Consider the following 13,771-nt stretch of genomic DNA (forward strand, 5'->3'; position numbering starts at 1 on the left):
CAAAGATAAGTAAGAGAGGAAAGTAAAAATAATATCTAAAGAGGAATTGCAATTATTTTAAAGTTATTAAAAGTTTCATAGAGTTCATGTATTTGGAATATATAATGCAACAAAAGCAATTTTAATACAGACAATATTAGAAGGGAAAATGGTATAAGAGCATCCAAAAACACTTCTCATAGATTTTCACAACTGAGGTGGGTGTCACCTCAGTTTTTAATCCACTTTGCGTGTTCATGTTCCTCATTCAGGTTATTGCAAAAGTATATGTTAATAAAAGCACTTATAGAATAAAGTGTGTTTGTTTAGTTAAATCCAAGCCCCATTTTGATGGCATTTTCTGAAGTCTGACTCTTTTACCGAGACTCTTTGAAGAGGAGACTGCATTATGAGAGCTGCAGCAAACAGTTTCTAATTCTCTCATGCTAGACCCAAAGGATGTTAAAGAGTTGGATAAACTGCTGGTGAATGCTACGATTCCTCCTGTGACTGAATTCTGTTAAATGGTCAGAATGAGGCACCACAGCAGGTTAAACACCATATTTCTGTAAACTGACAAGATTGTCAAACTGCTTTGCACATCTTTGTGGCCATTAGAAATCTCAATACTTCCAGTTGCTCCTTTACATTTTTGCCTAAATACAGAATTTAATGTGAAACCAGGTACTAGGTGAGCAATTGTCAATATCACAAACATACAGTAAATAAGCAAAGGTGTCTAGAACAGAATAACTTCCTGACATTGCAGTTGTGATGATCTAATCTAAAACTGCAACTCATTAGTTTTAAAACTTGTTTTTCCATAAAGCTGATAAAATATCGTTCTCTAGACCTGGATAATTTCAAAGCTGCACAGGGAGGTTTATTTTAGAGTTATGTCACATGCTTTTTCTAGCAGTAAAATGACATAAATAAATGAAGACTAGCATAGCTTCGACAAGACAAGAAAAATAGGACTCTGAAAACTAAGACTAAATTCTTTTTTACTTACTCAGAGCACAGCACTGTAAATAAGCAGAGAATTGAGTACCAATAAGCAATTATTTGTCTGAATCACAAAACATCAAGTAGCAGAAAATACATTATTCCAGAGTATTTCTAGAAAAATAACAAATTGAGCCATTTTATCTAGATATAAGGAAAATCCTTTACCATCAGAACCATCAATATTGGAACAAGTTGCCTGGGGAAGTTGTTCAGTCCTAGGTTTTTAAGATTAATCTGGATAAAGCCCTGGCACCTGACTTGATCCTGCTCTGAGCCTCAGGTTAGAGACCTTCAGGTTCCAGCCTGAATCATGCAGGGGTTCTGGGACATCCATTTTACAAATACTTTTTAAATAAGTGGGAAACTCACAGGCACACCAACTACTGCTCTAGAGGACAGAAGTTTCAGACAGCAGGGAACATAAATAAAAAAAGTGCATGTGGGAGTATAATAAGTGGCATAAAACAAACAAAAAAAAACTTTCAGAAATTGAATTAGCACCTCCTTAAAGGTAAAAAGGCAATAACTATAAATAAATAATCACAGATAAAAGATTTGAGATAAGAATTGGAGAAAAAAGATTTGTATGCTAGAAAATAATCTATTCTAGACCAAGAATCACTTCAAACACATTGCACAGGGAATCCAGTGCATGAAGACAGAGACAGCAAAGAGGGAAGGGATACTCTAAATTATTCTAACAAGTTTGTAGCTCGTTGCACTGCAGGGCTCTGCAGAATTAACTAAAAGACAGTTGGGAGATAAACAGAAGGTCTGCAAAAAAAACCTCTGCATAAACTGAAGGCTCTCATTTATTACTGACTGGTAAAAGAGGTTCTAGGCTCTAGCATAAAAGAAATTAGGAGTTCTGAATAATAGATGCAGGTGTTCTTATATGGCCTTATGAATAATTCAGAAAATTTAGCATTACAGACTTTCTCAAGGGAAAAAAGATAACATTGACACCAGAAGTAGCGGTGATACCAAAACAAGCAGGGAGTGAGAGATGGCTGCAGAGCTGTGACAAACGATGGAATGGGAAAGGAAAACACCCAGAGGAATAAAGAGCTAAAAATCTGTTCTCAAAGAACAGTGACATGAGTAATGACATGGAGAGACAGACTCCTTTGAACAGCAGAGGACTTTGCAAGCAGGTTCATCAGCACAGCTCTGCTACCAACACGAGCACCCATATTTTTTAGACCACAGAGAGCAAAAAAAAGGAAGGATAAGATGAAGGTATCAAAGTGATTGAGCAAGCAATAAAGATGACAGAAGTAATCTTTATGAATGATTGATGAATGAAATGATTGATGGTACACACCTCGGCACCATTAAACGAGGAGTATAGAATGGGAGAAAAAAGTAATGTTACATCATGGGGGGTATTATGGGAAGATAATTCCCTGACAAGTGAATCATATGCTGCTATTTTCATGAATTTTTAATAGCATACTTTATTAAGAGAAGAAACTCTACAGATTTAAATTGAAGAAAGATTTAGGTTAAATGGAGCATATTTTGGGAATTGGGGAGGCAGAGAACGGGCTTCTTAAAAAGTGAACGGTTTTCCCACCGCGTTCGTCACAGTTCCAAAAGGGGAACAGACTATGCCCTGTTTTTGCCAAACTAGCACCACCAGAACTAGGAACATGGGCTGTAAGTAAAAAAATTCAGTAAGGGGACTGGAGCACACTTCAATTCTGAATTCACAGGGCATTTGCCACAGTAAGAGTCACACCTGCAAACTTACAGGCAATTCTGAATTTTCTTAGCAAAAGGACTGTTTGACTTTGACTGCACATGGCTGAGCAGACTGAATGGGATGATTACCAAACTGATTCATGGCCCACAGATGCTAAACCCAATCCACAAAGGTGTTGAGGCAATGAAACCATCAACATAGCTGAAACATGGATACTAAAAACATGGTCTTAAAAGGTATAGAAAAAATTACAAATCACTTGAAAAAACAAGTCAATGTTACTGCATTACTCACACTTTTAGCAAAACAACTCCTGACATAAAAGTTGGATAATGCAACATCGGTGCCAAGGCATACACTTGAATTGTCTTTCAGCTGTCCTCTATCCACATCAATTGCATCAGAGTAAATAAGAACCTTTGACCCAATACTGACAAGTAAGATATTGGACATTCAGTGTAGTTCTCACAAATCACCACTTGTACTCAGCAAAAAAGAAATAATAGAATTTCCATATTTTCCCTGAGGTTTAAATGAATATTTTCCATAGTTTTTTTGGAACAAAAACTTGACTAGAACATGTGCTTGATTTTTTTTTTTTTTTTTTTTAAAAACCCAAATGAATACCTATTTAACTTCAAAGAAACAGTGTAATTTAGGACAATTACATCTACTTTTTCTCTCCAGTTCACCTTTAAGTAACTTTATGGAATAAATTTAAAGTGAGTTGATTTTTTTCTATAGGATTTCTATTGGATGCACTCACCTTCTCCCACCATTGGTCAGCCATCTTATTTCACGACAGGATTCACTACTAATTGAAAGAATGAGATGTTCTGGTACCACCTCACCTTGAAAAGAAACTACATCAGGCAAAAGAAATTTTTAAAACACACCAGATAGATTCACAAGGAAAAACTGACTGAAATAAAATACTTGCTTTTTTTCATAATTTTCTCTTCATCATTCATTAAACAAACACTCAACCAAGGACACTTTCTTGGTTTTGACTTAAGCACATTACCTATAGTACAGTAGCATAAAAAACCTTCACGCAGCAAAATTCAGCAGAAGTCACAGTCTCACACTCTCAACTGAGGCAGGCTGTTAAACTGAGTTTAATAAAGTCTTATATTATTATGATACACTTCCTAACAATGCACCATGTGCAGCTACAACTACAGCTCAACAGTTTTAAAGGTCTACTCTGCCAGTCCAATGTGCAAAATCTCCAGCATAGCTGGCTTTATATTCAGTGCATAGACTCTGCTTCACAGCCTCAAAGAAAAATATGGCACAGAAGACATCCAAACTTTTCACATCAGCAGCAAATAGTCCTTGTCTTGAAAGCAAATTTAAATTATTTGAATGAGAGTAATGAGCACAGTGTAGAATAAACACAGAAAATGAAGTATCTGGTATTTTTCATTAATATGCCATGCATGTATGCATTATAGTGATAAATACATATTTTTTGGCTTTCTAAAGCTGATTAACTGTATTTAACACTGTATTCATTTTCTGAGCATTTATATTTTATGAGCTGGTAAAGTTAGTGTATATTGTGATTTCCATTTTTCAAATGCTGCACCACTTCTGGTACAGGAGAGGGCATTATGATAATAAATGAGTACAGCTCCAGTGTGAGCATGCTGTACTCTCCATTAAAGCTAAATAGAGCATTTTGTGATACCACTGATCTGCAGTCACTGCTGCAAACAGCAACACACTTAAACAGAGTAAGTTCATGGATCAGTAGATTTATGAAACTAACACAAAAAGAAAGTCCACAGGGGTACATTAAAAAAAAGAAAACAATCAGGAAGGTACAAAAGAGAAAAGGTAGGGAGAAGAAGAATGGAAGTTCAAGAGAGGAAACAAAGATACTCCTAGCTTTGCACAGTTGCACCAAATTACTTGTACATACTCAATTTTGTAACTACTGTTGAGAGATATATCTAGGTTTTTAGATTTAGTTAACTTGAAGCCAATCAGGAAAATAACACGCTCACTTCATATGTCAGTCTAGTCACACACTGGATCCTGATTTCAGGTTCTGTACATTATATTATAAAATACACACTATTTTAGAAATAACAGACATGATACCAAAATATCCACTGACTTCCAGAGTGTTTTAGTCAGAAATCAAGAGCAACACACAAGTAACACTCATTAAGTCCAACTGCAATTCTCAAAGTATACAGTCAACTAACACTCTGAAAACACCCAAAGTCTTTGTAAGCATCAATTTTAAATACTCTTGGCTTGCATTGAGATACTGAAGTCTTTACAGCACTGAAGAACTTTATCTCATGGCACAGAGGACTGGCAAGAGCTGGAGGAGCACGAGGGAGGCCAGGCTTAGGCAGGCAGCCACAGCACTGCCCTACAGAAATGCATCAGCTGCTTCACTCCGTGTTCCTTACATTCCTTGAAATCTTGAACTTTGGGTGGCTAAGGTCATTATTTCAATGAGGAAACAACTTACACACCTAGCAATTAACAGTAAGGTGTGGGAACCTACTGATAGAAGTATTAATGCTCTGAATGGCAAATAAACTGCTTTTTCTCTCACTTTCCTCTATAAACTGCTTGCTCTAATTAATTTTGTTGGGCTCTTCTCTGTTACTTTGTATTTCACTATTGAACAGTGAAGACCCTCAATTGTTTTTGTTAATTCTGCTGAGAACTGACATACTGTCCCATTTTATGCTCCTCCATTTCCAGGTTATTTTTTATATTTCCATTTTTATTTTCTATTTGAATGTGAAATGCAAAATTATCAAGAGATGTAAAAAAATAACCATAAAGTAATACTATATTACAATAGAGTTTACTTGCTAAAGTAGGCATGGAGCAGTACATAATTAACTTAGCACAAAAATAAAAATCTTAATTAATATCGTAATTACAGGATGACTGATGCAACAGATATAAATGCAGTGAGTAAATTACATGAACATAGTCCAAAATGATCTGGAGCCATACTAAATGAAAATACCTCATGGTGATTTATTTAACCATTCAAAGAAGAAAAATCAGCAGTGGTAAACAAAAAAGTTAATTTGTCATTTGAATGTAACAGTTTACAAGCAACTCCGAGATTATTTCCACTGTTATTAAGAACTGAGCATACAAGCACACCACCTGCACACTCATACACAGGATTTGTTTTTCCCTCTTCCTTTTGTGCTCCTCATGCTTGTGTCCCAGAGAATTGTTGGCTGGTAAGTCTGAAGCAATACTGACAGATATCCTGTGCCACTGGACAGTGTTATTCATCAGAACCACGCTTGGAATGAGGATAAACGATGCTGATTGGAACAGGAAATGGGATGATGAGATAATTTTCAATTACAATAAAAATATCTTTATTAAAAGCTGTCAGCCAGAGTAGGAATATTTCTGCGCTTCTCCGTGTGCCAATATCCTACAGCTCCTGCAAAAGAAGAGAAAAGGCAGTGCTGAAACAATAACTTAGTGCTCTAAGCAGGACACTGCCAATTTTTCCACCCTGCTTACCCTTCTCCTCCACTTCCAGCAATTACTGGCAGGACACCGTCTCTACTCACTCTAGGCAGGACACAGAAGGACAGGGAAAGATTTAGTTCACTGTCAAAACCATTGATTTTTCTATACAACTGTACTGTACATTACAATTGCACCACTGCCATGGAACATTTATTGAGATACTTACACTCTGCTTTCCAAATCCTTGCATCATTTACTGAATGAGACTTGGCATCTATGTAGCACCTCCAAGCAGCAGAAGGGCAAAGTAGCAGTGATTCACTGTGGCTGCATGAACACGGTACAGATCAGGTGTTTGGAGCCTCTCCTCCTGTGTCAAGATAACCTCAACACACAGTCAACAGCCTTCTACTAATAATAAATCCCCCCACACCCCAAACAACATCTCATGGACACGTCCAGATGGTACTCACTGCTTTGATGCCTCCTCCCAGTCCTCTCTCAAGTGGAAATATGAAGTGCCACTGGCAGATCTTGTGGCAGCTGTCTGTAGCATCACCTTTGACACGCGGATCTCACCTTTGCCCTGCTAGGCTTGTTTCAGCAGTGTACAAGTTACTGTCTACATATTTTTGCATCTGGTTAAACTGCAACTGAGCCCAAACAAAGGCTCACAACACTGCAAGTCATCTAATTGCATTAGCATACCGATGTGGTGTCAGTTTTAACAATTCCTCAGGCTCAGCACAGCATTTACCTAAATACCATATTCAAAATGCAGGTTATGAGACTGACTGGGTAGAAGGTCACATTTAAATACACAGCTGTCTGCTCAGTGTTGAAGCCATCCAATTACCTGTATTTCATGACAAAAAGTGTTTAACTCTGAGGCACACCACCTGTGCATGAACCAAGGGCACATGCCTCATCCCAAACCAAAATGTACACATAATATCTGTACGTAGAGCCAGGACCCAGCAAAGCCCCTCTGTGAGCAGATGAGATGCTGTGTCCTCAGCTGAAATCCAACCTGGAAGCACACACCCCTTCTCCCTGAAGTGCCAACGTTTTTGAAGCTGGCATGATGAAGAAGAGGCTTGTACCTGGCACTAGGAGGTACATGGAAACTTACCCGGAGCCTTACACACAACATCCATTTTTGAGGCTTCAGAAATTCTTTTCTAGCCCACAGGTAACACTTGGACCTTGTTAGTGCCCCCTCAATCAGCACACAGTGGAAGCCAGTACACATTCACCACGGGAGTGACAGAATAACAGTCCTTATGTATCACTAGGGATGATGCACACCCCCTTTCACAGCCTGATACACACCCCACCTAATGCAGCTTTCTCCTCCTCCCAACCCAGACCCCAGCAAAACAGAGAAACCCAAACCAACCCTGCCTTTCTAAACTTGTCAGTACACTTTGTTATCAGGTTTTGTTTCTTAAATTTCCCTAAGTTTCATCCCAAATGATCAGGAGGTTCAGTTAGAGAGAACAGCAGAAACCAAATACTGGGGAAAGACACCAGAGTAAGTTAAATATATTAAAATTATTTTATCCACCCAGTTCACAGAACTACTATTTTAATAAAGCATCACAATAAAGCAATTAATGACACATATAAGTTAACCACACAGTAGACCTTTTAAAAATAATGCAAATTAATCCAATCCAGTTCAAAAAGTGCAGATAAATTGGAAAAATGACATATCAAGAAAAATAAAGAAGGTAGCACCGAGCCATGGTAGTTAGGTTACAAAACATTTAGGTAAAAATCTTCCCCTCTCAACTAAACTAGAACCATATGCCCTAAACTGAGCCAAGATGTGAGGCAGCCTGCAACTTCTGCACCAGATGCATGCTGACTTTCATTTAGCAGATATGTTTTCTTAAACAGGTACAACCACTGGCAGAGCTTCCTGCAGCCCCCGAGGAACCTCTGCTCCATCCGCTGCTCTTACAGCACTCAGGCATCAGCTGCTTCTGTAAAACTCTCTCTTCTGCTGCTCATGTCTCTTTTCTCCAGAGATGATAAATGACTCTTCTTCCCAGCTAAGTGAATCCCATGGAAAGTGCTGAGGGTTTAAATCCATTTCATGCCTCAGGATGCTATTGTTATTTTGCAGCATACTTAAAAAGGACAGGTATTTCATAAGGCAAACTGAAAGATGAGGTCTCAAGAGCAAAGCCTTTAGTGAATTTGGAAAAGATCCCAAGAGCTTTACTGAGTTTGAAAAGATAAAAACCAGAAGGAGGTAATGAAAATTTGAGGCAGGACGAAGAAGAAAGGGATTCAAGGAGCAATGATGATGGTAGAAAAACATTCCAAGTATCAATGGCTACCACAATAGCCCTTCTTAGCTCTTCAGAAATTTACCAACAGAGTACAGATGAAATATTTTAAATGCTTATTGATTAATAAAAATATCATTATTAGAAAGACACGGTTTTGTAGTTCTGGGGATGACTGTGATCAGAATCTCCAATAAGATTTTGTGCAAACAGGAACATAAAAACAGTCAGTGTACCATATTATCAGAAAAAGATCTACTTGCTTTATACTATCAAAAAGGAATACAGGGAAAACTGAACTTAATTTGTTTATTTTTTAACATATATCCTTTAGAATACATACAGTTTTGCTCATGCAACTGAACATTCATCCTCTCTTCCAGCAAGGACTGGAGCATTACAGAGTTTATGACAGATACGAGCTTAAAAATGGTAAGACAAGGACCATCCTATTTATTGTCATTCTCTGGTTGCTGCTGCAAAACATTGAGTTTCAGAGGAAAGAGTCCAGGCTCCCAGGTTTTGAACTGTGCAAGGACTAGTGAACTTCACCTTTTTGTTTCTGGAATACTGGAAAAATACTAAGTTGTTGCACTATTGCTTATCCTGCCCATCAGCAAAACCACCTCTTGCAATTTGTAAAAATCAAAATGCACCAGCCACAGTGCATGACACAAGGTCACAGAGTCAATCTGGTTACCTGGACCAGGTATTCCCAGAGTCTAAGGCATACATAATTTTAGCACAATGAGGAGGCAGTGAGAATAGGCACAGTGAAAATACAGCATGCACCATCTTCTCCAGTGTTAACAGTGGCCCAGACTACAGAAAACTGAACACATTTCACATTGTAGTCATTGCAAGGAGATATATAAAGTTTAATAGGATCCCATTCTTGACTTTATTACTCAGCTCAATTAAATGCTATTTAATGATTCAGCACTTGCAAGTTATTATATACCATTCATACTCCATTGACTTCAGTGAAGCTCCTGATTTTTCCAGAAAAGATGAGTAGTTATAAGGAAAAATACTAATTTTCTGTTTAAGCCTGAAGAATGAATAAATTAAAAGTAGCGACTACATATAATAACCAAGTACATTGGTTTTATGTAATTCACACATGGGGAGACTGAGATTGTCACATCAAAATTCTTTGCACCATTGATACTGGTTTAACTGGTAAACAGCCCAAGGATGAAGACTACTTCATGTTATGTCTGTATTTCCATCAAAACTGCAGTGGCTTGGCTGTTGCACTTTATTGGAGCATTTTATTTTCAGCTCTATCCACCACAAATTACTTTAAGAGCATAAAAGATTATCATTCTGGATCATCAGAGTAGGTGGTGTAGGCAAGTTGCTGACACAGTTGTGTTTGTTCATGTATTGCAGCAGGTTATTCCAATACTCACCTTTGTGTTTCGTGCCTTAGCACACCTTAACTCTCCCCATCCTCAGTGTAAGAAATGAGTTTAAAAGGCAACACCTTGTCTTGGGCACTGGCTTGCAGCTCAGAGCATCCACAGATGACTCTCAGGTAATGATTTCACTCTGCAGCTGGGAGAACATGCACCAGGCCAGTCTCCACAGCAGCTCTCAGCTGCTGTCTGTTGCTCCAAAATGCTCCATGGTTGCTGTCACAGATATTTGCCCTCAAAAACAAAATTTCCACCAGAAAAGAAAGCTGTTCAGTCCTGAAGTGCAGTTGGCCACTTAGGTAAAAAAAAAATGATTAAAAAGCTGTAGATACTTGTATCCACATTCTCTCTAATGCTAATGATACATCACTTAAGTTTTTTCATTGTATAAAAGCTGATTATTTTGATAATTTGTTGCATTTTTTTTCTCACAATCTCTCTTCCTCGCATATGCCTTACCAACCACTGCTTCCCATTGACACAGAATTGTTAATGCAGCTCGTGTATTTCCAGTTTGTAAGAGCATGGTGACAACTTTCCCTTATTTTTGTGTTGGAAAGGTGAATGAAATTGTGTGTGTCCTGGCTGGTGAGAAGCAGAGCAGGTGAGCTGCCCTGTGCTCTCCTGACACCGCTCTGCCCCCGTACGAGGAGAGGGGAGCACACAGCAGGGCTGCAGCCTCTCACACGGAACAAATGGCTTCTGTGCTACTGAAAGATTGTCCCCACAGAGCTGAGGAATCTAAATTCAGAATCTGAAGCACAGACAGATTAAAAGACCTTGCCCAAAGCCTGTCCAGGAGATTGCATCAGAGATGGATATTGAATATTGAATCAAGACACAAGACCTCTTTTTTTTTTCTTTTTTTTTTTTTTTTCTTTTTTTTGACTTGATATACTAGAAAGTATAAACCATTTCCTTATCACCAGAAGCTTCATAAAGCTGGACCACTGATGACAATGCTTCAATCCACAACTTTAAGGACACAGTGTTCCTTGACACATACTTGGCTTTCATTTAATTCAGAAGGTGCTGCACATGAATACATCAGAACCACAAATTAATTGCTACATTTGCAACATTTTAAAACAGATGTGCCACATCAATATACCTGCCTTTGTCTCTGCTATCCATACAAAGAAACAGAGTAAATCAATATCAGCAGCAATATTAAAGTAACAGGTGTTCAAGTTTTTGAATGCACAATATTGAATATTGCACGGAACACAAACCTGACAACAGCCAGATAGGGAAGGGGGATTTGAGACCATTTTAACACAAAATTCACTGTGGTACATAAACTGAATGCATAAATCTCGTACCCAAAGTACTGTTTGTGAGAGCAGGCTCCAGCAGGAAGGAGATTTCAACAGGTAATGGAAAAGCAACACTGTCTCTACTGAGCACTGGAATGGGCTGGCACAGGAGCTTGTGGGGGAAAACAGCACCAACTGAGTCACAACAGGATAGACAAATTCATGCACCACAGTTCCCTCAGAGGACAACAAAAGGACTGGCTATGTATATACACTTCACTGATCCCTGAGTGTCTAGCAAAAAAAAAATAAAAGGAAATGACTACACTTATCTACCTTTCTTGGCAAATGTACACTAAAGCAGGTGTGTAGTTTCAGTGCACATTTCATCTGTCCCCTTGGACATATGACAGATGGTCCCACTGACATGAGCTTCTAGCTTTGTCTACCATGGAAGGAATTCAAGTTGCCCTGGTAATCCAAGTTACATGGTTTACATGGTTTTCAAACTAATTTCTGGAAGGCAATGATGAAAATGGAATTTCTAAGGCAACTGAGGCCACAAATGCAACGGAAACATTAGAAAGAGTATTCTACAGATTATGTACAAACAAAGCTAAGTTCAGCACCATCTCTACATTGTTGTTTTCTCAAGCTAGAAAACACTCTTTGCACTAATTGCCATTATTTTCTACAGTACAGAAGTAAACTCATTGTAGAGGTTTTACAGGAGTGCTCCGAATTTGATGAGCATATTTTCACCTGAACTCTGTGCAGAGGGTGGGGATTTCTATTTTTCTACATGTACAGCAGTGATTCCATGCAGCTTACATTTCCTAAGCAAATCTTCATGAAGACTAGAGGAGGATTTAAGAAGAACAAGCATTTCACTTTTGCATACGATTCCAGAACTTGCATTTTTCTAGTCCACAGGAAACAACTTCAAACCTTGTTTTAGGCTGCTGTCATAATATTTTCAGGCTTGAGACACAAGATTTCATTAATTTTTATGCCATCAGGATCTGTTCCAATATTAAACAAAAACATCTGAGAGCTACTCAAATGAGTGGACTACTCTGAGCCAAGATTGCAGGGACTGGCTTTAGTTCATGACTTAAAGAGATGCATTTGAAAAAAAAAAAGAGGAAAGTGAAAGTCTCAAAATAAAATTAAAATAATTCAGCTTTGCCTCTTGGGTAACACTTTCCAGCTTCTACAGAAAGGTTCACTCAAAGCATCCTGTATATCTATACTACTTATCCTCTTTTACCTATATGCTTGTCCTTCAACTTGTATGCCTCAAGACTGCTGCTCACAATTTAGGTTAAGCAGGAAAAGCAGGATATACACAGAGCTTTTCAAGTAACCATTTCCCAGCTTTGCTTGTCCACTAAGTCTGTGAAGACATTTGCATTGATTCCTCTGGCGCTTTTCAAGCCTCATACAAAGTGAAGTGAAACACAAAACTTCTGGACCTCATGAACCAATTCTCTAGAGAGAACAGTGCTCTAGGTATGGCACAAATCCCTGAACCTGCTGACTATTCTCTCATTGCTGCAGCCTGCCATGCAGTTAATATTAATCACCATATTGGTTTATTGACAATTTATACTTAACTGATCAACAAAATCCCCCTCCTGTCACTTAAAATTGATAGGTTATAAAGATGTTACTTTTAAAATTTAAAAAAATCAAGTAGAACTTAACACGGGGAAAGGACACATTAAAAGTAACTGTTTGTAACTTCAATAGGAATTTGCATGCTTTTTATTGTAGTGTTTTCAGTCATATTTAATGGTTTGTGCAAGCTGTTCTTACACAAAGGACCACTAACTCTGTTAGGGATGGATCTCCTCAAGTCTGAAGATCACCAGCTGAGAGGTGATCTGTTAGGCCTGTCATTCCTGCAGCTACAGACACAGAGCTGCAGCTGAGCCAGCAGAACATCATCTTTTCCTTTCCAAAGTTGTAAGAAGCAATTATTCACTCCTTTTTCAGCTTTTTCCTACCCAATTTAACTTTTCTCATAGAATGATGGATCTTTGACGCTTTTCTTAAAATTATTTCTCTGTTTTGAAAGAATTATCCTTAATAAGATGTTTCTTATTAAGCCTAGTTAAATCTAATATTGTAATTAACAACAAATTCTTAACAAAAGAAAAAAAAATCTGATTTAAAATTTGCTTTCCTTCACATGAGAAAGTTAGTAACTCTACCCTAAAATCACATATAAAATACTATTCCTCAAGATGATATGGTCACATAACCTTTATGTTATGTTTCATTAAATACCAATAAAATACTAAAACATCATTATGTAGGTTTTAAGCTCTGTAGAAGTGGATAAGAGAAAAATTAAACCTTCATATAATTTCAAATGTAATCAGTAAGTATAAAAGGAACCAAATTAAACCCAGTGGTGGAGGTCATGGGAGTCTTCCCATTAACTTCCATGTTCCTTGGACTAAGGAACCAAGATAAATATGAGCAATTGAAAGGAAGAGAAGTTAAAACTTACCCATGAATTCAATTCCTAAATGGTCTGCTATACTCATGAAAGCATGTAAAAGAAAAAAGAGAAAAGAGACAGAAATGTTAGAAACAGAATAAAATATAAATTAACCTTGATAC

At 37.7% G+C, this 13,771-nt stretch overlaps 1 protein-coding gene across 1 annotated transcript in view; it reads right to left on the minus strand.

Moving 5' to 3' along the window:
- The window catches only part of NRG3 (neuregulin 3), a 343,168-nt gene that overhangs the window by 48,145 nt on the left and 281,252 nt on the right, over positions 1–13,771 (minus strand). Inside the window, exon 4 of the mRNA XM_058841432.1 lies at positions 13,659–13,685. Coding sequence (XP_058697415.1) covers positions 13,659–13,685 — 27 coding nt within the window. The remainder of the gene's footprint in view (positions 1–13,658; positions 13,686–13,771) is intronic.

This window comes from Poecile atricapillus, chromosome 6, assembly GCF_030490865.1.
Source record: "Poecile atricapillus isolate bPoeAtr1 chromosome 6, bPoeAtr1.hap1, whole genome shotgun sequence".
Taxonomy (NCBI): domain Eukaryota; kingdom Metazoa; phylum Chordata; class Aves; order Passeriformes; family Paridae; genus Poecile; species Poecile atricapillus.